Source organism: Piliocolobus tephrosceles, chromosome 4 (assembly GCF_002776525.5).
Source record: "Piliocolobus tephrosceles isolate RC106 chromosome 4, ASM277652v3, whole genome shotgun sequence".
NCBI lineage: Eukaryota > Metazoa > Chordata > Mammalia > Primates > Cercopithecidae > Piliocolobus > Piliocolobus tephrosceles.
Window position 1 is genome coordinate 156,415,422 of NC_045437.1, and position 26,427 is coordinate 156,441,848.

The window sequence follows — 26,427 nt, forward strand, 5'->3', positions numbered from 1 at the left end:
TTGCTGTATATTCCTGTTAAGTTGTTCCTTTTCTAATTATGAACCATCCCTTTTTATCACTAATAATGTTTCTTGCCTACTTTATGTATGGCCATGTTTTCTTGGTTGAAGTTAATATGGTTTATCATTTAAATCTTTACATTCAGCCTTTTTGTAATGCTCTGTTGCCCAGGTTGGAGTACAGTGGTGCGATCTGGGCTTACTGCAAGCTCTGCCTCCTGGGTTCACGCCATTCTCATGCTTCAGCCTCCCAAGTAGCTGGGACTACAGGTGCCCGCCACCATGCCTGGCTAATTTTTTGTATTTTTAGTAGAGATAGGGTTTCACCATATTAGCCAGGATGGTCTCCATCTCCTGACCTCGTGATCCGCCTGCCTCGACCTCCCAAAGTGCTGGGATTACATGTGTGAGCCACGGTGCCCGGCCCAATCCTTGTGTTTTAGTGGGATTATTTAGCCCATTTATAGCTAAATAGGTTTAAATATAAACCTGTGTTTTCTCTGTTCTATATTCCTTTTTCTCCTGCCTTTCTTGTCTTCTTTTGGATGAGACAGTTTTGGTTACTTCATTCTTTTGGTGTCATAGCACTAATTTTGCCATTTTTTGGGACAGTACTAGGACATTATAACACTTTAATCTCATTTGACCTCCTGACCTTTTTAAAAAAATCATATTACTATGTATTTTAGTTCTACAAATATTTTTATCTTACAGTGCATTATTGTTGTGTTAAGCAGCCCAAATGTATTTTTATTTATTTATTTATTTATTTTTACACTTTTTAGTGCTCCTTATTTCTTCTTACATAGCTACACATTCATCTGAATAATTTTTTGCCTTTTTTTTGCCTTAAAAGTTCCCTATAACGTATTGTTCTTAGTGTTAATTTGTTGGCAATGTATTCTTTCAGGGTTTTTTGGGTCTAAATATAACTGTATTTTACCTTCATTTATTTTACCTTATAAATACCCATATTTTCGTTGGATTCTATGTTTTTTTTCAAATTTTAAAGATGATGGCCACTATGCTTATTGCCTGGGTGAGCTTTACACCAAACCCCCAAGACATGCAGTTTACCTGCATAACAAATGTGCATGTGTACCCCTGAACCTCAAATACAAGTTTAAAAAATTAAAAACTAAAGATGGCATTCCATTGTTTTCTGGTTCCATTATTTTCTCCTGAAAAATCAGCTATCACACTTACTGTTGCTCCTTTGTAGGCAGTGTTCTCCCCATCTCTACCACCCACCCTTTGGCTGTTTTAAAGATTTTCTGTTTGTCTTTGAATAGTCAACTATTTTACTGAGTACTTAGGTATGGTTGTGTTTGTATTTATCTTGCTTGGGGCATGTGGAGATTCCCAAATTTCTGTCTGGATGTCTTTCATTAATTTTGGAAAAGTATCAACCAGCATCTCTTTAAATATTGATTCTGCCCAATTTTCTCTGTCCTTTCACTCTGAAAATTTAATGACATGCTTGTTAGAACTCTGTCATGTTACAGTGTCTCATATTTTTTTCTGTATTTTTCATTCTTTATCTTTTTTCCTTTCAGATCTTTTGTTTGGTTATTTTTTTACTGATCTAGCTCCCATCTTACTATTCCTTTCTTCAGTTGTATTTAATCTGTTGTTAAATCCATCTATTGAATTTTTCAGTTATTTAATTTTCAGTTATGAAATTTTTGTTTGATTACTTTTGTTTATTTTTATTTCAATAGGTTTTTGGAGAGCAGGTGGTGTTTGATTACAGTTTTTTAGTGGTGATTTCTGAGATTTTGGTGCTGCATCACCTGAGCAGTGTACACTGTACCCAATATATGGTATTTTAATTGATTCCAGTTTTATAATGAAGTTCAGCATCTTTTCTCCTGTTTTCCTAAACATATTAGCCATAGTTATTCTAAAGCTTGTGCCTAAGAATTCTAAGATCTGAATAACACGTGGCTGTTTCTGTGGTCTATTTTCTTGGATTTTAGCCATTTGATCCCATTTCCTGCTATGCCTGGTAATTTTAGATTGGATGTTGGAGATTATATATGAAAAATAGTAAAGTCTGTGAATCACTTTATTGTTTTCCACAGAGGATTTATTTTTCTTTGTTAGAGCCCTGGAATATCATCTTTATCTACTCAAGAATAGGAATAATTTGAGAATATATGGTCTTAGCAGTAAGTCTGCTGCATTTGCCAGGGCCATTATTTCTTGGAAAGCCTAATTTTTGTCTCTCTAGTGCCATGTACTTTCAAAATCTATATGTAGGTTTTATTATTACTATTACTTTTTGCTTGTTTGGGGCTCCTTTTTAACTTGTTTCTCAGCCTTTTGCCCTCTATATGTGTAGCTCAGGCATAATCATATAACCAAGGGGAAGCTGAGAATGTTGAGCTCAGTTCTTTCTGGTTTCCTTTTCCAGGGTTTCTGACCCTCAGTTTCTGGCTGCTTTGGTAGCCTTGCACTCTGATTTTTAGTTCCCATCTCAGAGAGACTTCTCTAGGTTCTAGAATGTTACATTCTGTTTGGCTTCTATGCAAAGCAGCAAATGTCGCAAAGGGGAAATGTGGCCGTGAATATGGGGCACATCTCAATGGACTTTTCTGTCATAACTTTCCTTTAAATTCTGGCTGCTTTTGTTGCTGTTGGATGCCTTCAAACACTTTTTTAAATTCCATTTTTATATAGTTGTTGATAGCAGAAGAATTAGTCTGATACAAGCTACTATTTTATGGCACAAAGAAGAAGTCTATCATAACATTTTCACAATGTCCCTAGGAATGAACTATCATGACTATTTTTAAAGTTGGAATGCTATGTGCATAGGCATTCGAATCAGATTTTGGGATTTAAATCTTAGCTGCCCACTGACCAAAATGTGAGACCTTGGACAAGTTTAACCTCTCCTCCCCTTTCAGTCAGTCTCTGAGAAATGAAGTGGAAGAACTAGGAGGCTGAGGCAGGAGAATCGCTTGAACCTGGGAGGCAGAGGTTGCAGTGAGTCGAGATCGTGCCACTGCACTCCAGCTGGAGCCACAGCATGAGACTCTGCCTCAAAAATTAAAAAATTTTAAAATAAATCAGATAATCCTATTTTTATTTAAATTATGTCAGAGTATAATAAAAGGAAAACTTCCAAATTCATTACATAAAATTGGTTTTGTTTTAATTTCGTTTATTTTTTATTTTTTGGAGACAAGAGTCGTGCTTTGTCACCCAGGCTGGAGTATAGTGGCATGATCTCGGCTCACTGCAAGCTCCACCTCCCGGGTTCACGCCATTCTCCTGCCTCAGCCTCCCGAGTAGCTGGGACTACAGGTGCCTGCCACCATGCTTGGCTAATTTTTTGTATTTTTAGTAGAAACGGGGTTTCATCGTGTTAGCCAGGATGGTCTCAATCTCCTGACCTCGTGATCCGCCCACCTGGCCTCCCAAAGTGCTGGGATTACAAGTGAGAGCCACTGTGCCCGCCAATTTCTAAATCTGATAAGAAAAATATGAGATTGGTAGACAAATCTCATTTATGAATATCAATACAAAAAATTATAGACCAATAAATGTAAAACATATGTACAATAATAAACGGAATCCAGCAGCATATTTAAAAAGTATATTATGACTAAGAATAACTTGTTTCAGAAGTACAGGGGTAGTGGAATATTATGAGATCTACTATGTAAGTCAGCCTATTAATAGAACTAAGGAGAAAAATCATATGATTATCTCCTTAAATGCCAGAGAAAAGTACTTGATAAAATCCAACACATTTATTTTATTTTATTTTTTATTCAACAAATATGTATTGAGCATCTGTTCTGCTATAGCACTGATGATGCAAGAGTGAAAAAGATACTGGCGCCATCCCAACCCACGTTCCACTAGAGGGAAACAGTCAATAAACAAATGAGTAAAGGAACAAGCTGTTTTTCAGCTAGCACATACATTTATTTTTAAAACTCAATAAAATGTGTATTGACAAACTAGCTAGAAGAAATAATAAGAGAACATTTATGATAACAAAAGACATACAAAAAAGAAATATTCAAAATATGCACAAGGAAAACTATAAAATACTCTCGAAAGAAGCAGAAGTAGACTCAAACAATTATTAAAATCCCATGTTATTAGGTAAGAACATGCAATATTATATAGATGTCAGCTTTCCCTAAATTAATTTATAAATTTTATGTAACCACAACAAAAATTTTGTAGTTTTTTTCTGGAGCTGATTATGAATATCTCCTGTTCCATAAATACTAGTTGTTTCAAGAAACAGAGATGCCAGGCTTTGGAGCAGGTTACTGAGGAAGTTTGGGAGGAGCTGGGTTTGCTTTGTGCAAACTATGCCCTGTGGCTTATGTTTCCTGCATTACACCTGTCATCTCTGTGCCCCCACCTCTGAACCCTTACCTGATGAGTACTCCTTCAGGAACCAGAGTTTGGTTTGTGTGATGGGCTGTTGGCATGTGACATGGATCTTCCACTGGTCTCCAATGGGACTTTTTGCTCAGTAGAAAGGTAGCAGTCAGGCAATGTAATTTGGGTAGGACAACCTTCCCAGTGCCCTCTTAGTTTCATCTCTAATATTGCCTCCCCATTCTGACCACAAGAGGATGCTAGACAAGAATGCTAAGGTGTGAAAGACAATGCTATTGCCTTAAAAAGCACTGTTGCTGAATTATCTTCCTGGCTGCGGTGTTGAGGCGGTAGTCATAGTTTGGTGTTTTCTCTTCTCTTCTTTAGTTGCTAGTATGGACTTTCAGCTTATTTTTAACCTTAGGCCTTTTATCCAAAACATGTCATTTGTGATGAGTTGGAGATACTTTTTATTAGTTATGAAGCTGCAATATGCATTTCTAGTCTTTTCCCCCACTACTTCTCACCAAGACTTTTCCTTCTTCTAGAGCTACCCTGAATTTTCCTACCACCCAACATTTTCCTATGCCGTTCACTCTTCCTGGTCCACTCTCCCTCCTCCATTTCTGTCTGAAAACCTGCCTATTCTTCAGTGCTATTTTCAAAGGTTCTTTTAAAAACACTTTTCCTTATGTTTCCAACTGGAATGTGAAATACTGCTATTTACAAGACAAATCACCCTTTGATTTCTCAGTAATTTGCATTTGTTCTGTAGCCCCCAATCAACTGTGAATATCAATGCAGGTACTCTGTTTTACCTGGGTAACTTCTGGAGCACTTTGCTTATTGCCCTTCACATAGTAGGCATCAATAAAGATGGGATTGAATTAGGAAAACCCAAGGGCTTAATTTAGTTCAGTGGCACGGACTGGCTATCCAAATTGTTCATAGGATCTCACCCTTTGGAAACTATAAATTGTGTTTAATCCATCATCAGGTGATGTCAGTGACATACATAGGAGCAGTGGTGGTCTTCACCATAGCACCACGAAGAAGAACCTGCTGCTAGCCAGATAATTTTAGCCCCTGTCTACTTATGTTTTCTTCAGTCCCTAAAAGCACCTACAGTTCAGGCAGAGGGTGGGTCATCAACCTGGAAGAGTCTTCCTTAACACTTGGTACCAGCCCAGATTCCAAATAAGGAAGACCCTGAGAATTAGCTGTGCTCGTTGAAAACTTTGTGATTTACAGTTTTTTTTCCCTAAGCCCTCAAAGCAACAAGTTGTTTACATTTATAGATGTACATGTTGAGAGTTCAGTAAACCCAACATTGCTCAGTGTCATGTTCTTAGTAGATTGTTCACCTTTTCATAAATATGTGACTAACAAGAGAGGAGATATTTGCAAGTATCTGTATATATGAATTATTCTTCAAAAAACACAAAGTCTTTCTTTTCTTGCAGGAGCCCAGAAGCTTTGAAGTCACAAGAAGAGAAGGTAGGAAAAACGCACTCATACCCATTTTCTTTTCAGTGTTGACATTTTTGAAGTAGTTTTCTGAAACTAAGATGAACTTCAGACTGTGGGCAGCTCATTCTTTGAAATTTCATGTGGCCTTTTCTGGGTGCTGACTACTTGGCATTTGTCTGTAGGGACTCGATGGACTGAAGGCCAGGTTTGCTTGTGAAAACTATGACTTCTATCTACAAGTACCAGAGGAGGGGGTACTTGAAGAACTGGCTCATTCACAATCATGTTTTTGGTTTCTTAAGAGGAGCCACATTTTTGAGTGAAGCTTGGAATAATTATTAGTTTTACCCGACAAAACAACACGAACAACACAAAAAAATTGCTTATGGTTTGTGGTATTTCAATATCTAGGAAGAGATACCACTGTGAAAAATATTTCTGAATAGATTTCTTACGGCTTCAGTTAAGCTGAAATAGAAATAACTAATTAATTTTCCTTTTGAAAACAACTCCATGATGTTCTGTTTCCCCTGCCAGAGTTCTTGTAGCACATTTGTTTTATGGTCTCTGAGGTAAACATATATGGGTGATAATTTCAGAAATATTTTAGTGGAAATTGAAGTTTGCCTTATTCATTTTCAGTAATACCTAGTCTCTAATAAGGGATGTCTTTTGTATGATTTGTGGAATCATTGGCAATCATCTTCTTATTACATGGATGGAACGATGAGATCAGAAATGAAAATAAGTTCCTGGTCTAGAATGTGGCTTTGGTTTTAGCCTTCACCACATCCTTCTCTGTGGTACTGTCTCCAAAAAGGGAGACAATCTAAAAGAAGTTAGCAAATTCTATATTGACTCCTAAATCTAACATTGCTTTGCCTCCTGATTAGTTCTTGTGTTATGCAACACAGCAAAAGACATAGGATGGCTATGTTATCAACATGTGTTGCTAGAGCTTGGTAACACAAACTTTTCACGCTATTGTGGCCAGCGGGTAGTTTGCTGCTGTCCATGGTGCTGGATCCCTAGGGTCATAGGATCTGGATAATCTGACTCTAAGATGAACTTTCTGGCTTGCATTCCCATTTGCCATTATCTTTGCCAAATGGATGAAGGTGGATGGGGCTGGGAAGGATATTTCTTATGGAAAGTAGTGTTCACAGTGGGTACCGTGACCGTGTAAGTTGGAGAGAAATAGCTGGAAGGAGAGGAGAGTTTGACAGGAACTTTGGCTTTGAATAATATCTGTTTATGCCAGTATCCCGACTGTGAATGTTTGGAATTGATTTGCATTATAAAATCACATATAAACTTAACCTTTTTGGAATCTTACTGTCCTTGTGTTGAAAATGTCTCTAATAAGGCTGGGGTTGTAGAAGAGCCATGTATTTCTATTCAAATGCATGAAAAAGGCCTGATTGAACTTATGACTTCAAACCCCCAGAAGAATGAGAGTGTCCAGAGGATGAGTGAAGGTGTAGTCAGGCTGCACTGCATTCATCCATAACCTCTCCACCGCTGGAAGCGTCAGCCTTCGCAGATGGTTGACTAGGAACATACACTGTGGGTTTGTACTAGCAAATTTGTTCTGACATCACATAAACTTTTTTCTTCCTATTGTGCACTGATGTCTTTCTTTCTTGTTTCTGTCAAAGTTGAACGTTTGAGAGTTCCTGAAATAGCCCAGTGCTGTAACGTCAATGCTTACAACCTGGCAGGAAGAAAAGGAGTGGGACCTTGCCGGCTGGTTCTAAATATTTTTAGGTCTGGGAATTCACTGACTCACTGACTTGGGTTGTGGGGTTGTTAATCTTCTCCAGAACAGTGTACAAGTATAAAAATAATAGAAGCACTATGGTGCTTCAGTAAACTATTTTTCTTTCAAAGAAAAGTAAGATATTGTCTAGCAATGAACACCTGGGTTGGTTCCCAGCTCTGACTTGACCTGGGACTGAAAGAGGAACAGATGAGTAATAGTTGATTTTTCTGCACAGTTTATGAGGCCCCGGAGAGTCTAGAAAGTCTTCAAGTCTGGAGAGGAAGCTCCCAGTCACAGAACCTGAGGAGGTTTTCTGTTTTGGTTTGTCTTATTTCAATGCTGTACCTGACTCAGGAGCATCCACTCCATTGAAGGTTTGGAGCCACAGATGGCTAACCAACTGCAACTTCGCACCATGTGACTTTTGGAAACTCTTGACTAAGTATGTGTGTTGAGAAGTGAGAGGGGCTAATGTTAGCAGTGGAAGTCGAGTCCAGGTCAAATCGTAGTGGGAACTAGGGACAGTTGGGGCAAAGTGAATGCATTGTGTGCCTTAGACCTGTCCTCTGCCCTATTTCCCCCTCCTCCCCTCCAGCCGTAGATGTCATGCTGTCTAGCTTTCTTGCCTCTGGCCTCACACTGTTCCTGCATGCCTTGTCCCTCATCCTTGTCAAATCCACCTCCCCTTCATCCTTTCCAACTCTGTTTCTTGAAGTGTTTAGCTTACCCTATCTAATTGGAGAGGCAAGGGCTCCTATCAGGTTGTTAATTTCCTGAGATCAGAGACCCTCCCTGCTCCTTCATCCCCAAATTCCTCACAGCCCTAGCTCAGGGCCAGTAGTTAACCAACAATTGTTTCTTAAATTAAATGCAAGCTACATATTCGCTTTGTGTGTGTTGCCTTTTCATTCTGGCCTTTGCTAGTAATATCTAAGTGAGGCACTGGGCCCTTTGGTTCTAGAAAGACACTTTTAAAGAAATGTTCTGTGGCTATCATTAGATATTCCTGGCTGATGCACTGATGAAAATTCAGATAAGCCTAGTATTACGGGTTGAATTGTGTTCCCCAAAAAGACATGTCAAAGTCCTAACGCAGAACCTGTGAATGGGACCTTATTTGGCAATAGGGTTTTCGCAGATATAAAGACAAAGTCGTAATGGATTAGGGTGGGCCCTGATCCAATAGTGAGATCCTTATAAGAAAAGGGAGAATTGGACACAGACACACAAGGAGAACATCATATGATGATGGAAGCAGAGAATTGCTGGCAACCACCATAAGCTGGCAAGTTGCAAGGAACCCTCCATCCCTAGAACCTTCAGAGAGATCATGGCCCTGCCAGCCGCTTAATTTTGTACTCGCAGCCTCCACAACTGGGAGAAAATCCATTTCTCTGGTTTTAATTCACTTCGTTTGTGGAGCTTTATTATGGTGGCCTTAGGACAGTAATACACTTGGAAAATGTTGGACTCAGTAAACTTTAGTTTTCATTGTTGTTGTTGATGATGATATTTTGACTGGAGAATCTCTCAGGATTTTTCATAGGCAAAATATCACTCTCAACAAGGAATGTAATATGCAGCATTTTCCAAACTTGGTTTTCTGTGGGATCTAACAAAATTAATTGTGTTGTTTTTGACCATCTCAGGGCAGGCATTCTATGTAGTGCCTTTTACAAACCCTGCCCTAGAGAGCCCAGAAAGAGGGAGAGCTTCCTCCTCAGAGTGCCCAGGCACCAGACTGTGCTCCATGGGCTGTGCATGCACAGAACACTGTGGCAGCAATAATGAGAATATCTTCTTGGTCATTCTGAAGTTTTCAGAGAACGTTCACATTCTTTACCTCCCTTTTCCTTGAGTAACCTGTGACACAGAGCAGATAGCCCTGTACACATGAGACTCCTTCCTTTTCATGTTAATTTTTAGTAGGAATGAGGAATGCTTCTGGGCTGGTGCTCTCTGATGCCCTGAACCTCTCATTAATGAGTGGTGGTTGCTTAAGTGACTTGATCTTGCTTCATCACATCCAGGAGTGTCTGTACCTTATGTTGGTTGCCAAGCCCAGAGAGCTGAGAGGGACTTCCTGGGGGTGCTTTGTTTCCAAGTTAGATTTGTGGGACTTGAAGGTAGACACTGTAGCAAAGATTGTGGCAGGACTACGAGACTGATAGGGTGTCCCCTGGGAAGGTAATGTGCCTCCCCAAGGGAGACGAAGCCATTCCTCCTTCAGGGGAGTCCTGTGTGACCCTGGATATTCATGCCTGGGACCTACCTATGCGAGCTGCATGGGAAGGAGTGATGGCTGCATCTCTCTGTGCTCTCCAGTGCAGGTATTTTTATAACTCCCTCCAGACACCTAAAATTTAATTTCACCCTTTTCTGAAGCTTCAGCAAAGGGTGCCACCCTTACCTCTCTGAGACACTCCCATGTCCACTGTGAGGGCCAGTGCTGATTGCGACTGCCAAAATTCATCTACTCAAGCCAGTGCTTTTCTCTGACTGATCCCATCACGCTGAATTACAGCCATGAGCGAACACTTGAGTAGGCCGAGCAAATGGCAGAGATAATTCAGCCCTTGTCAGCCATCTCTGAGGAGCATAGGGTGATCGGTAAGCTCTTCCAGATGTCTGTGATTGTGCTGTGATTAGGGGCTGCGAGTTTGGGGATGAGCACCAATGTCAGGTTGCATTACCTTCCCTCCCTACGCTGGCTCCCGCACATGTCCCAGCCCTGTCCAGCCTGGCCTGGCTTCCAGCAAGGCTGTGAGGGAGCCTGGGAGAGGAGGGCCGCTGCTGTCTTCAGGAAAGGGGGTGACCATCACATGCACACTCAGCATGGCTCTGGCTGCTTCGCAGTGCAAATCTCCTAAGCAAATGTGACCTGCCAGTCCTGAGTGTGAAACTAGAGCGTCACTTTCCGAAAACCCATGGAATCGGTCCCTAATTGGCAGCTGCCTCCAGTAGCCCCTTTATAGTTCTCTGCATCTGGGTGAACTTCAGCTATCAAGAACTGCATTCTGTTTACCATTAATTTTGATTTTGTGTAGCAGATGTTTTCTGGATCTCTCAGTTCCCTGCCTAATCTATCTTGGTGTAATGTGAAGTGGCTGACTGTCTTCAGTGAAACAGATTAATAAACTCCTAGGTTATTTTGAGGTAACTTCTTTAATAGCTGCAGATGTAGGGAATTTAAAGGGAGCCATCCAGATTTGACAGTGCCTGGAACCGTGGCTCTTTTTCAATTCAAGACTGCCATCTGGGGAAAGAGATGGCTTTTCCTCCCCGCATCCCACCTCTCTCACATACAGTGGGGCACTGCGTGTTCTTCTACAGTCACTGGGCTCAAAGAAGTTGAAAGTGACATCTGTCTCCTGTCCCCCAACCTCACAGAAATTGGCTCTTTCTGGGTCGTGTTGCCTTTTTTCAGCTGATGGGAAACTATATTGTGTCTGGTTGCCCGAAGTTGAATGGGAAGTGCATGGCGCACCTAGCTGATGTGTTCTGCTTAAGTAGTGACTTGGTGCCCAGTTTTGATCATGACCAATTGGTAGGCAGCTTACTCACAGTGTGACTTTGGGTAAGTTACTCAACCTTACCTGAAAAAGGATGGGGATAGTAATAGTACAAACCATCAGTCTGAATTCTGAGTTGTAGAAACCCAACTTGTGCTGGCCAAAGCCTGAGAGGCTTATGAAGCTGCAGAATCTGAGGGTGGATCTGGCTTCAAGAATAGCTGATAAAAGGATTCTCACACTCTTCCTGTCCTTCCTTCTCTTGGCACATTGGCCTCTTCCAGGCAGCCTTCCAGGATGGCCACAAGCAGCTGCAGCTCATAGAGTCCTGCCTGCTCACCATCTCAGAGGGTGAAACTTTCCCCCAGAATGACACCAGAAAAATCCCATCAGGGTTTGCAAAATCATCCTCATCTAGACCACAGGCAATGGTTGTCCTCAAAGGAAGATTCTGGGCAGGGATGTGGTTGGTGCCCACACAGCCTCATGGACATATTAGGAGGGGTGACTGTGTATGCAGAGCCGTTGGCACAGGATGGGCAATGTTGGCAGTGCTCAGTGCATGGGTAATTTTTACTAGAGCTCTTACAGGCCTGGCCATAGACATAGAGGCCTTTCTCAATTAAGCCATTTCATTCTTCTGTCTCCAAGATGCATTCATGAGACCCTGGATGTTGTAGCCTATTGACTTTTCTATGAAGAATTATCTTTTTTTTTTTTTTTTTTTTTTTTTAATCAGAGTCTCACTCTGTCACCCAGGCTGGAGTGCAGTGGTGCAATCTTGGCTCACTGCAAGCTTCGCCTCCCAGATTCATGCCATTCTCCTGCCTCAGCTTCCCGAGTAGCTAGGACTACAGGTGTCCGCTACCATGCCCAGCTAAGGTTTTTGTATTTTTTTAGTAGAGACAGGGTTTCACTGTGTTAGCCAGGATGGTCTCTGTCTCCTGACCTCTTGATCTGCCCGCCTCAGGCTCCCAAAGTGCTGGGATTACAGGTGTGAGCCACTGCGCCTGGCCGAAGAATTATCTTAAACTTAGCCTATTCTGGTCCCTTTCCTCTGTCAGAGTCTTTCTTTAACTTTATGCTCTAATTCTCTCATTCTACAATCAGAAGAACTAAGCCTTTAAGATGGTGCCTTTAAGAACTTAAAGACAAACAGCCGGGCGTGGTGGCTCATGCCTGTAATCCCAGAACTTTGGGAGGACGAGGTGACTGGATCACAAGGTCGGGAGTTCGAGACCAACCTGGCCAGCATGGTGAAACCCCGTCTCTACTAAAAATACAAAAAATTAGCCAGGAATGGTGGTGCATGCCTGTAGCCCCAGCTGCTCGGGAGGCTGAGGCAGGAGAATCACTTGAACCCAGGAGGCGGAGGTTGCAGTGAGCCGAGATTGTACCACTGCACTCCAGGTTGGGTGATAGAGTGAGATTCTGCCTCAAAAAGAAAAAAAAAAGAACTTAAACATAAACTTCTCTCCCAAGATCCCAAAATCTCCCAAGATTTCTGAGCAATGGGGTCAGAGGACCAAGCACGGCATTATCCAGAGGATTCCCAGGCTGTAGATAACTCTAAGGTTCTGTTCCCCAGGATTCTCCAGTGTAATTCTAGTGCCTGGAACTGGAAAGGCGAGCCTGGACTAAGACAGTACAGGTGAGCGGGGTTCTCACTCCTGTCCCTGCACATGATCTTCCTGATCCCAGGCCTTCCAGGCCCTGCGTAAGTGGCTGTTCCATCCCATCCTCTGGCTGAGCTCAGCTCTCTCCAGGGATTGGAGGCAGCAGGACCTTGTGGTGGATAGCTCAGGGCTCATCATGGACCTGCCAGTGATGCTGTCTGAACTTGAAGTATGTAAATCCTCCCCAAGAGCCACAGCGCCACTCACCTGGTACCTGGAGCCTTTGCCTTGGGTCAGCTCTCATGCTGCCATGCAGGCACAAGTTTTGGAAAAGCAGGGGTTAGGTGTCTTCCTCCCAGGGTCCCCTGTCCCTGACACAGAATGGGCACTGAACAAGTGTTAGATGCCTGGCATATCCCAGGGCTGACTTGGCTCTATGTCATCTCTCTGTTTCTCACAAAGTTCAGATCACAGGCACAGGGCCTTCCAGGTTGTTTGACTGTGAACCCCATAGCTCCAAGATACCTGGTCCTATTTGCTGTGCTTGCTTTTCCCACCAGTCCCTGGGAATGCTCACCTTCCTTAACTACCATCCTCAGAGAGCTCCTCTGTACTTTCTAACAACGTGTGGGTTCTTCGCCTAGAAGGAGCTTAAAATGTGTTCATGCACATGAGCTAAACCTCTGTGATTATGACAGACAAGCTACAGAGCCTTGGTCGGTGTGGGCAGGATAATGAACCCCTGTGTAATCACTCGTGCTTGCCTAGGGGTCTCCTTAGAGGTTGCAATGCAATATTTGGGCATAGGTCACTATCTGGAATTTGTGGGAAGAGTCACATTGTCGAAGAGCTCATGACTCCTAAGGGGTATGAACCACTGCACATTCCTGAGGACCAAAAGACAGGATGGTGTCAGCCTGAAGCATGCTGATCCTGCCCCTCAGGACCGTGGAGAGAGATGATGGTGCTCCCTGTACACCTGCTGAGGTCCCTACCCCACCCAGGAGGTTCACCCTCATCTCTGAGATCCCAGCAGAAGTTAAGCTTGACATTTGTCATCTTTGTTCCTTGACTGGTCCCCAAGCCAGAGGCATTTCTTTGCTTTTCAGGAACCCTTGAAATTATCTTCTCCATATAAACATGGAAGCCCTTTTCAAACCTCATTAAGCTATTTGCCCCAGCATATTAATGTGCTATCCACAAGCCTCTGGGGTTAATTATCTGTGACTTAAAAATCATTTGTTTCTGTCTCTTTTGTCTCATTGCTGCTTGACAATCTTTCTTTATTAGGAAATGAGGTACGGAATGCAACTGACCATTATAGTCTAATTCAATTCTTTTCATCAAAATGAGTTCATCTTTTAAAGCTCTTTTTTAAAAAACAACAAACCTGCCTTTTCATTGTTTTAAGATTTGTTTGTTTGTTTGTTTTTTTAAACAAATCTTTAATCTCTCTGCTTCAGCAGGAGCAGAGTCAGGACTGGAAATAATCTGTAACGGGAGACCTCGCCTCTAAATTAGCAAGACCTGCCAACCAACGCTCTCTCTCCTGACTGGCCTTACTCACTCTGCATTTCGCCCATTTCTCTCCTGTGGCAGTGGTGAGGGCTTCCAAGGTGCACAAGTTGGGCTTGGTGAATGAGCCATGGCATCTTGGCAGATCAGGCAACCAGGGTTGGAAAATCCTGTGCATTCTAACCCACCCACTGGTCTCTACATGCTCTTATTTGGGTTATATTTCTTGGCCAAGGCTGCCATTGAATTCCAAGAAATGCTTTAGGGCCTGCATTAAAAAAAAAAAAAAAAAAAACAGAACAAAACAAACAAACAAACAAACAAAACACCTTTCCACAAAGTGTTGAATCTTGCTTTGAGCTCTCCAGGAAGTCAGGGAGCGTGTGCCCCAGAAATGAGCAGGTGGGATGGGCACTGGCTCCATGGAAACAGTGACCCACAGCCTTCTGGGATAAGAATGCAGCCAAGAGTGAGGAGACCTGGGCCGGGGTCCGAGTGCAGTCAGAGCAGCTGGATAGTGCACAGAGCTGGTTCTCCCATGTAATGCAAGCCAGTGATTGCCCCTGCCCTTTTCTTCAGAGCTCCAGCTTCTCAACTCCATTCTCTGCCCCTCAATGGCTCTCTTACCCCGTCAGTGCCTCAAAAACAGTACCTGGGACCCTAGTTTGACAGCTACTACTTATAATGGAGAAATGACTCCTGTGGAAAGGTGAATATAATTATCAGGGTGTGTGTTGAGGCTTTATCGGTTGCTTATAGAAGTTTCCTTGGGCTGATTGGAGTTTGGTGTGCAGAGATGACCCGGCATAGTCCCTGCCCTTATAGATGAGTCAGTTGAGAAGATGCCCTGATGTCCTGCAGACAGTTGTCTACCTGGTGTACCTGCACCATGGCCAGCCACCTCGCAGGTAGATTAGCAACATAGAGAGAGCATTTGTTCAGTGTAATTGATGTTGGAATCTGGGAGAACAACTCTCTGAATGTTCTGGTGGAGGTGAAGTTTCAGGATCTTTTCTCCAAAGCATGGCTGCCTCAGCAGAGGGTCCCCTTTGACATTTAAGGGCATACTGTACCAGTGATGATGTTTTTGTTGCAAATAACAAACCTCAACCCAACTAGCTCAAACAAAAAGAGGACTTATGGCTTATGTAATTGGACAGTCCAGTGAGGGTGGAAAGTGAGGGGTGGCTTCAGATATACTTGATATGGAGTGTAAGAACCTGGCTTCTCCCTCCATTTTGCCCCTCTCTGGGGGCTCCCCTTCATGGTGAGTGCCAGCCTCCCCTTCTCACAACTCTGCGACCGGTGGAAGACAGATGGCCTCTAGTCCAGTGTATCCCACAAAAGTGCTAAAGCTCACTGGGATTGGACAGACTCAGGTCATGTGATTCATGCTCTTAATTAATGTTGTGTGCTGCTGGGTTTCCTGACAGTCACCAGCCACACCCCTGGTCAGGATATCCTGAAGTGAGAGTGAGAGGAAGGTGGATCCCCAAATGGCAATTGGGTCTGAATAAGACACACAGAAGCAAGAAGGTAAAAGGAAATTCCCTAAGTATATTAACATCTACTTAATGGTTTCACATCTGGGTATCTATCACACCCTCCACCCCTAAAAGGATTCTGAGTGCCTCAAAAGCGGGCTAAGAATCAGCAAACATTTACCTAGCGTTTCAGGGAGAGGTGCTGTCTTCTGCCTTCAGAAGGAATCTAAGGCTAAGAGATTAAGCAGCTGACCCAGCGTCACAGGAGCTTCTAACAGAGTGTGAGTTTGAACTCAGGTTCCTGATGACAAATAAAGGACACTTTTTTGTTGCTTCAAATCACAGCTGCCTCCAGTGACTGGGTTCTTTCACCTTGTTCTTTTGTCCTGTCTCCTAGGGTAGGTGCAGGAGATACCTGGGGAGGTGCACCAAGCATTCACTAGCCGCAACTTGAGAGGGGTTTTACCCCAAACATGAGATCCTGTCTTTAGCCCGTTAGCCAAAGTACATAAAGATGAAAAGCAAGTGAACATCAAATGAAATCACCCAAAATAGAGAAGAAAGTGAATGAGCAAGCCCCTTCCCTGGCAGTGGCTTCTGTCCTTTCCTCGATGATGTTTGGCAGAAGCTTTTATTTTCTGTTTTTCATAAGAGATCACCTTCTTTCTTGGGAAGGGGTTGGTGGAGGCTTACTGGGCTGGCTGCTTCTAAATGGGCATGGGGTGGCAGACAGGAACACAGAATGGAGGATGGACCTCACCTATAATCAGGGCTGCTGTTCAGTAGCCATTTTTTGCAACCTGTGCCTCCCAGGTTCAAGTTACTCTTTCCTCAGCCTCCCGAGTAACTGGGATTATAGGCATGCACCACCATGCCCAGCTAAGTTTTGTAATTTTTGGTAGAGACAGGGTTTCACCAAGTTGGCCAGGCTGGTCTCGAACTCCTGACCTCTGGTGATCCACCTGCCTCAGCTTCCCAAAGTGTGGGATTACAGGCGTGAGCCACTGCGCCCTGCCAGGAGCCACTTTATAATAAGTAATTTCCTGTGTGTCCACACATTCAAAACAATTTAGAGGCAAAAGGTTTAGTCCTTTACTATAAATTCTGTAGATTGGAAATGGAAACATTTTCACATTCAACTTCTTATTTAATCTTCATAAACAACCTCTGAGATAGGCATTGCAATCTTATTTTGTAAATTTAACAAATGAGGACCTTTTGTACTCTGTAGGAAATTGATTAAAGAATTAAAATGGGCTTCACTGAGGTCATTCAGGAAGACACATTCTATGGGAATCTGACAGTGTTTGTGTAATTCTGATTGAAATATTCGTTTTCAAAAACGCGTATTCATTGTTCTACAGTCAGCATGTCTGCAGAGTCAGAGGTCCTGGGACCCCCCCCCCACCAGCCTCCCATCTCGGGGAGCTGTGTCTTGCTGCTGCTACCAAAGGGGAATGGAGAACCCCAAGTTCAGAAGAAATAGGCCTGTAAAAAAATTCACAGGTCTAGGCAATGAGTTGTGGGGGGTAAAAATATATTTCAGGCTGTTTGCTTTACTAGTTTTAGCAGTTATTTGCTCTTCCTTTTTGCTGGAAGCAACATTCCCATCCAGCTGCTTGGCTGCTTCATTTGAATTTTTATCATTTGTGTGAGCCCCTGCGTATTTGGACACAAAATGGGAGTCCTGTGGCTCCGAGGGGACGTTGATTTGATAGGGTCAGATCTAATCTTCTGCTCAGAAACTTCAGCTGAAAATAAAATGAGTTGAGGTTTTGGTTTTGTGTATGTGTTTATTTTTAAAACACAGTAGGCCTGTAAAGCTGTGCTGGCATATTACTTTTTTCCCCTTTATACAGAATTTAAAATAATACCTTACATTCAGATAGTGTAACCGGTGTGCCTTTTGCTCTCAAAGAGCTTTCCCATTTGTCCTCTCATTTAATATGCTCAAGAAAGCCTGTGAGTTAGGAAGAGTGAAGATATGGTCATTGGTATTTGACAGAGGAGGAGGCTGATGCTCAGAGATGGCAAGGGACTTGCCCTGGGTCACACAGCTAATTGAGGCAGAGTTGGAGATTATGGCATCCAGTTCTGTATTCCTCTCACCAGGCTTCCTCTGTAAATAGGAGTTTGTGGCAGAAGTTTTCAAATTAAAACCCAATGGGAAAACACAGAATTTTCAGCCCTGTTTTGGTTTTTTTAAAAATAAATTATTGTAAAGATGACTTCTCTCATCTGTCAATGTAATGATCCCATACCTGGGGTATTCAAAATATTCAAAATGTGTATGGAGGAAATGGTAAAAGTTAATCATTTTCACAGTACCTGTCTATGGTGAGGTTTAATTATCACTTGACATATTTCATGGTTTAAAATGATGACAGTTTAAAATAGAGCCAGAGAGAGCCAGAAAAATCCATTCATTATCATGTGTCAGGTGCTACATTGGAATAACCCCCAAATACAGATGGTCCCTAGACAGATGATTCCACAGCATTTTCTGATAGGTACAGATGTCCCTGCTACTGAAACCCAGACTGAGAATACCATTCTGACCCTGCCGTCATCATGCAGAGGGTGCTTGGGTGAATCTAGCAGCGCGGTTTGATTCCCGTACCACATAGCAGATGCTGAACTCCCCCATGCTCTCTCCAATCCAAACCTCTCACTGGTCTTCTGCAGAATTTCGAATGAACAAGGTAAATCATTGCGAGTGTGCTTTGAATGAATGAATGAATGAATGCTATTTAAACTACAAGGTGACAGACATTTCCATGTGCCTCTTAGTAAATTGCACACCTTTCCAAGAAGACAAGGTTGAAAAGCAGCTTGTTGTTGTTGTTGAATAAGCTCAGCACTGTCTGTCTGTTTAGGAACAAATAAATAATTGTTTCTTGCCCATGAGAATTCTGGAAGTGGAGCTGTCCAGAGCTGACCCGTCTGTCCACATTTCAAATTTCACTTTGGAGAGTCCTGGGAGAGGGAGCAGATGAAGCCATTTCAGAAATGTAAATGCTGTTTGACATCTATTAGCTCAATGCTCATCCATTGCTGACAGCAGGATCCATTAGGATGCGAGTGTCATGGATCAGAGACATTTGGAATATAGCGAGAAACAGGCTACCCACAGCGGAGGCCCACGTAAATGACCTGAGAGAGCACTAGATGTGCCCACCACTGTGGTCCAGGCACCTCCCCACCCCATCTCCCCAGGCTCTCTGTCTGGATTTCCAAAAGGTCAACTGCGTAGCCAGTCTTCACAACTGCACTCCACCCACCAAGCAGCCTGCCTGAATGCTGGGCATGGTGGTGACCATTCCCTCCTTGCAAGGTTGGACTTGCTTCCCATCTCTACCATTCATGGAATCATCCAAATGATCCAACTCCAGATCAAAGGCCCCACAGTTTGGACAGATGAGGTAGGCTTGAACAGGTACAGTGACGTGCCTGAGGTCCCGGGACTAGTGAGTAGCAGAGGAGGGATTTGGGGCTCTGAGCCAGTGCTCTTAATTCTCAGGGCTCTCTGGGTTGTTTTTCTTGCTTCCTTTCCTTGCTTCCCACCCTTGAGTCCAGGTTCTCCCTTCTCCATAGAGTGGCACAGTGTCCAACATATCCCAGAGACTTAGCCACCATACCCTAGTGATGGGGGTCCTGGCTAACTGAGTTTTCTAGTTAAGTTCTATGTTTTGACTTTCATTTAAATTATTCCTACATGTTTTGTTTTCCAGCCTTAGGGGATAGGAGGTTATATGGGAGGGGGCACATGATGACAACTGTTGTTATTAAAGCTCCACCATATGCCATATGCTTTGCCGAGTTCACTTATTTTAACACTCACAATAGTTCAATGTGGCCAGATCATGTGATACTCTGTTTTAGAAATGAGAAGACACAGCTTTGAAAGGATTTGTGATTTGGTTTGCTGGGCGTTTCAGTAGTGACTTATTTATTGACCTCACCATACCTAAATATTTAGTCCTTTGTGGTGGGGTGTCCCTGTGTCTTGCTACTGTAGCTTTGCTAGGACCCTTGTCCTGAGGACTCTTAGCTCTAAGGCAAGTCTGCAAGGTCACTTCTAAATGGACAGTCCTTGAAAAGCTTAGGAAGAGCGGGCACACCCATAGCTGTGCCTGATGGGAGGGGAACATGTGGAGGACAGAGGGAAACAGGGAGAAGAAACGTCTGAGGCAAGACACTGAGAAGCTGCTGCCATGCCTTGGAAAAGAGGTGAAGATGCTGGTCCAGGCTGTTAGTCTTGGACAAACCTAGGCTTCCTCTCTCTTGATACAGACTGTGGGTTCCAGGTACCACAGGACTCACCCGCTCTCCCTCGCCCCCTGGAGGTCAGAGGGAGAGTTATGTTTTGCAGACCCGGAGATCTGAGGGCAAGAGACTAGCCACTGCCATTGGAGCACAGGGAACGGCAGGACCAGGAGACTTTACCCAGAGGTTGCTTGCCCTGAACCCTACAGTTGAGAATTCTGTGGCTCTTCTACCATGTGCAAGTGTCCAGAAAAGGCTTTTGCACGCATATATCTCTCCTATCTGCTGCTAATTCCTAGAACACCCACTGTTAGGGCTTCATCCCCTGTTTCCTTATGAATACCCACAAAATCACGTTGGGTCCTGAAGGAATAGCAGAACTTTCATTGAGCCACATCATCTCCTACCTGGAAACTCACCAAGCCTGTCTGCCTCTTCATAAGAAAACCTAAGACAGGTTTCTCCTAAGACCCTTGAGCCTGATTTCTGGTCCATATTTGTTTCATATGACAGGTCTCAAACTGGTGGCTTGTGGGCCAGATTCAGCCTGCAGCCATATTTTGATTTATGCTGTCTTGGCCTGCAGATGTTTTTTGTAAACATAAAAATATTTCAATATGAATGAGATGAGTTGCCATAGTTTAAAAATAAGGGCATTTGACCAACAGATTCAAATATCCAAATATGCAGATGATCTTGGAAAGTAAAATGCTTTGATAACACTGGGCCCACATGACCTCATGGCAGCAACAGGCTTGGGTGAGAGCAGCCGTGTCTTTGAAGGGTATACATGCTCTCCTGCTTTTCCACAGTCCTCACCACTCCCTAGTGCATTCCTCATAGCGAGACTAAGTGTTAGATACAGTTCTGTAGAATAAATATAACCAAGTAGAAGTTCCAGAAGACCCATATTCCTTAAATTACTTGTGTGGTCTCCATAGACATTTGAGTTTTCAATCCCTGTTTTGTGCTAAGGTATAGAACTTGTTAATTATAGACCAGTAGAGTCAGATGTCAGTAAGGAGATGGGGGAGAGAGGAAAGTGGAGGGTAGGAGAGAAGTTGGGGAAATTTGGAGCAAAGGCTGGAGCAACCCTTTACCTCCTCAGCCCTCCTTGAATGTCTCTAATGAGGCTAGTGTCTAGAAGTGGGTCCTTGGTTTAGGCAGTTAAATTTTCCATCATTCTATCTTATTTTTTGATATTTGTGCCTTAATCTATAAATATTCCCTCTAGGCAATAAATTTACAAGCAAGCTTCGAGCTTGGTAATTAATATTTGTGCCTCTCTATGTAAGTTATGTCTTTAAAATGAGGCAATTGCTTTAAGCATTTAAGACATTCCATGTATATTGCAGAGTAATTACTTTCCAAAGATATTTCCAGCTGATATTTTGTTACATCTAAATATACATTTACAGTACTCAGTAGACCAGAATAGCTCTAATTTATATATTTGGTCCACTGGGTTAGAAAAAGAGACATTTTAAAAGTATGTTTTTAATCAGTGTGTTTATCCCAAAGATACTGTTGGCTCCTCCAGAATCAGTCATACGATTTTATAAAAAATAATAAATGTGGTGTGTTCTCTGAGCTGATTTAGACTTTAATGAGAGATGACATCTCAGCTGAGCGTGAGCATGGCTAACTTTTAATCTGGGCTCCGAAGTGTCCTAGAGCTTGGAGAAACTTATTAACTCCCTTGGTGTCATTTTCTTAATGTGCAAAATTCAGATGATAAACAGTTACTGCCCTTGTGCAGTGAGAATTAATGCTTGCTGAGTCTCAGTATTGTTTTGATAATATAGTCTTAATTGTTTGCTTTGTACATTTTCTGCTTTATTATTTTTATTATTTCTCTTGCCTCTGTAATTGGTAGTTATTGGGTTCCCATTATTTCTTTATTAGTCATTTTGTAAAAGCTATCTTGTGTTTTATCCTCTCTCCCACACTTGCTGTTCCCCAAGTATCGAAAACAGAGGCAAGACTCAGGCAAACAAAGCTGGTGGTGCTGGGTGCTGTTGGTTGCTTTGGGTGGCTCGCCCGTTGTCTTTAGGATGGTTCATTTGAAATTGCTTAACTGCTGTGAAAGAACTTATATGAATCCCAGGAGGTTTATTAGAAACCTGTTCTAAGTAATAGTAAGAAAGTTGGATTAACAGGGTCTGCATGGAAACTCTAACCTCCCTCCCTAAAGGAGGAGAGGAGCAAGATGAGTCCTTCTAGCTTGGGGCAGGCGTCGTAAGTGTACAATGACCGTATAAAATGGCATGCTATGTAAAAGGACAAGAAAATCATCACCTACACAGTGAGAAGAGCCAAATTCCATTCTACCTAAGTTGGCTTTCTATAACATTTCCAGCCACCATTACATTGGGACTTTATCCTACCCTTATTACTCATATGATCTCATTGAGTTGAGAGTTGTCTCCTTCTGTGTTCTCTAATTATTCAGTGCAGTTTTTCAAAATTATACAGCCAGACATTCTGAGTATGATCCAACGTACTGGTTATATTACTTTGAACAAGTTATTTAAACTTCTGTGCTTTGGTTTTCTCACATCTAAAATAGTGGTGATAATTCTATCTACCTTCTATGGCAGTTGTGTGGATTAAATGCATATTCAAAAGCTTAGCATAGCACTGGCCCACCTTCTGAGTAGGCCCTATATTAGCCATCGTTGTTAGCTATTATTCACCCACAGTTGGAGCTGGGGTTGCCTGGGGTTGTGACTTCTGATTCTAAGTGGGCCTATAGTACAGGGGACTAGGATGTCTTTGGTGAATACTTACTGAAATGCATTGGGTTAGAAAGTCTTGGATTTAACTGGACCAACTTGTTTTCTTTCCTCAAAACTGAGTAATCACATTTATCCACCATTTCAGGAAGAGTAGGTACTAATAAAAAGAAAATTTTAGAACTATTTATGCAGCTTGTTGTTTCTGGCTGTATGGGAGGCTAGATAACTTAGCTGATTCTCCAAATTAAAACAATTTTAAATAATGGATAAAACTTTCAAACAATCTTTTAAATACCTCAGTGAGAAAGCAGGAACTAAAGAATTCTTAAGAGGCCAAAACTCAGAGAAAGTTCAGTTCTGAAGCACACTTTTGCTTTGAGAGTATTTGCCCAATGCAGGTGATCTTGAGCTCTGATTTTTATGACCTCAAGAGATATGGGGACAGGAGTCAAGCCTAGGGCAGATCAGCCTGTTAGAAAACCTCCTCTATGTAAAAACCTAGACCCCAACAGACCCCAGTAGGCTACCTCTCTAGTGTAAGGGTGAAATAAAAATAAACATGCCCTATCTTCTCTCAAGGATGCGTGAAGAAAATTGCCTGCCTTAAACCTTGATGCTAAGTGGGAGTCAAAATGTTTCCTCTGAGAACAGGAACCACAAGCTAAGCTTTCAGTAGAATTCATATAACAGACTAGTCTGAGAAAGCCTCAGCCAAGATTTTAGCTTGAAACAGTCCTGGTTGGTAGTGTTCCTAGGTACGTGGCAGAGCAAACACAAATCCTGTGTAAAAGAACTCTTCTTCAATATAGGCCTCAAATAATATTGACAGTTTTCCATCCAAGGAATATGGGCTCCCAGTTAAAATTTTAAAAAATGAAAGGGTGCAAAACACCAAAAGAAGAGCCAGCAGAAATGGAGCTATAAAGACCAGATAACAGAATTAACATTTAAAAAACTATGCGTGCTATGTTATAAGCAATAAAAAGGGAGCTGAAAATATAAACAAAGAATAAATCTGTATAAACTATCTTGACTATTTGAAAAATAACCAAGTCAAATTTCTAGAAATAAAAAATGTAATTGAAATTTTAAAGATCAAAGGATAGACTTCAGAACAAACAAGGTATAACTGAAGAGAACTGGAAGATACATCTGAAAATGTAACCAGAATGCAAGGAGGAGACAAAGCTATCAAGGTTAGGAGGCAAGTAGACTAGGATGAGGAGGACTCAAGCATTTGTAATTGGGGTTAAAGAGAGAAAACAGGAAGAGTAATATTGGAAGGGATAATGCTTGAAAAAAGTTTACAAAACCAGAGGAAGACAGCTATCCTTAGATATAGGAAGCCCAGTAAATCCCAAATAGGATATACAAAAAGAAACGTAAGGCTATCCTACAACATAAACTTGTAGAACACTAAGGACAAAATGACAAACCTCAAAGTAGCTAGAAAGAAAAAACAGATTACTTATGAGAGACTTACAGTTTATTTCCCAGTAGAAATCAGAAAGCATTGGAATATCTTTAATATGCTGAGAGAAAACACTGGCCAATCTAGAATTTTAGACCTATTAACCATGTTCCACAACACTCTTACTCTATTATCTGTTTTTTCCCTTCTTTTTTCCCCCTTCAAGCTTCAATCTACCTTTGAGTTAATTAACATTTTCTTCAGAGTTTCTTTTGATGTTAATTCTAGCCAGTGAATTCTTAAAATTCAATATTGTATTTTACAGTTCTAGAGTGCCCCCTTGATTCTCTCTTATGGGTTCCAGTTCTCTGTTGAGTTACTCTTTCTTTTCTTTGCCACACTGATGATAGTAATTTTGAAGTCCTCTGTCTGCTAATGCCCATAGTGTTAGCATCTCTAGGTCTACCTCAATTGATGATTTTATCTCATGATTACAGGTTACCATTTTTTGCTGTGCATGTTTAGACTTTGTTAGGGGATTTTTTTGGTTTCTCCCTCGGTTGTAGTGTAAAGGCCCTATTCCTAGGATATGATTCTTACCCACAGGACAAAGCCTTTTTGTGTAGTCTGATATCAACTAGTATGCTGCAATTCATTTCTGTCACTAACCACCTGGAGTTAGCAGACCCCCTAAGTTAAGGATTCAGTCCTCTATAAGACTGCTCTCACTTTAAAGGCTAACCATAGGTTCAGGGTTCCCCCAAGCCAGCTGCATTTCTGACCTACTGACTATAAATTCTTGACTATAAATACTGACTATAAATCCTTCCCATGACACCCTTAGGTTTGATAATTCATAGAGTGACTCACAGAACTCAGAAAAGTTCTATATTTTTGATTACCATTTGTATAAATGATACAGATGAAGCCAAATGAAAAAATACATAGGGCAAGGTCTGGGAGGGTCCTAAATGCAGAGCTTCCATGCCCACTCCCCATGAAATTAGGCTACATTGTTCTCCTGGCACATCAGTGTGTTCACCAACCAGGAAGCTCTGCTGAGCTTGGGTGTCCAGGGTTTTTATTGGGATTTTATTTTGTAGGTATTATCGCTTTAATGATTGGCCATGTAACTTTAATGATTGGCCATGTAATCCAGTTTCCCCTCGTCTTGGTTAATTTTCTGCTGCTATAAAGTAATACCTGAGACTGGTTAATTAATTTATTTTTTTAAAAAAAGGGGTTTATTTTGGGTCATGATTCTAGAGGCTCAGGTTGCCAAATCTGATCGTCTTCTGGTGAGGGCCTCATGCTTCATCATAACATGAGGGTAAGCTGAGTGCATGCCAAAAGGGCAAATGCAAGGGCAGCCTCACTTTATAGCAACTTGCTTTTGTGGTAATTAATCCAGTCCAATGAAGGGGAGGGCTCCCACATTCATAAGAATTAACTCAGTCCTGTGAAAGCAGCATTAATCCCTCTTAACAACCCATTCACCTCTTAAAGCCCCCATCTCCCAACACCACCACACTGGGGACCAAATTTCTAACACATGAATTCTGGGGGACACACTCAAGTCATAGCAATTCACATCTGCCCCCTGAATTAATGTTCTTCTCACAATGTGAAATACAATTTTTCCATTCTAATAGTCCCAAAGGTCTTAACTTATTCCAGCACCAACTCAAAAGTCCCCAGTCTTACCTGTGAGCAGCCTGTGGAATCAAAACAAGTTATCTACTTCCAAGATACAATGAATGGACAGGTATAGGATAGACATTTCCATTCTGAGAGAGAGGAGAGAGAGGCAGGCAAGAAGAAAGGAGTATTAGGCTCCAAGTAAGTCCAAAGCCCTACAGGGAAAACAACATTAAGTTTTGAGGCTCCGGAATAATCTTCTTTGACTCCATGTCTCACACTTCAGGTCTCCCAGAATGGTGTTGCATGCTCATAGCTCCATGGTTCTGAAGTCTCCATGGTGATCCCATTCTCATGACTCTACTAGGCCTTGCTTAATGGGGGGTTTCTGCAGTGGCTCAATGATTGTGACAAGTCTCTGCCTGGGCCCCCAGGGTGTTCACAATATCCTTTGAAATCTGGGGAGAGGAAGCCGTGCCCCATATCTCTTGCATTCTTCATGCCCACAGAATTGACGCCACATGGATGCCACAAAGGTCAACTTGTACTTTCTAGAGCAGTGGCTCCAACTATACCTGGAGCCATGGCTGGGTTGGCAGAGGAATGCTATGCTGGAATGTGGGGAACAGAGACCTCAGGGAGCCCTGGGAAGCAAGCCTGTGGAG

General features: G+C 42.2%; 1 protein-coding gene across 1 annotated transcript in view; it reads left to right on the forward strand.

Annotated features, from left to right (window-relative positions):
* FSTL4 (follistatin like 4) overlaps positions 1–26,427 on the forward strand; it is a 410,886-nt gene that overhangs the window by 33,445 nt on the left and 351,014 nt on the right. Inside the window, exon 3 of the mRNA XM_023196194.2 lies at positions 5,814–5,847. Coding sequence (XP_023051962.2) covers positions 5,814–5,847 — 34 coding nt within the window. The remainder of the gene's footprint in view (positions 1–5,813; positions 5,848–26,427) is intronic.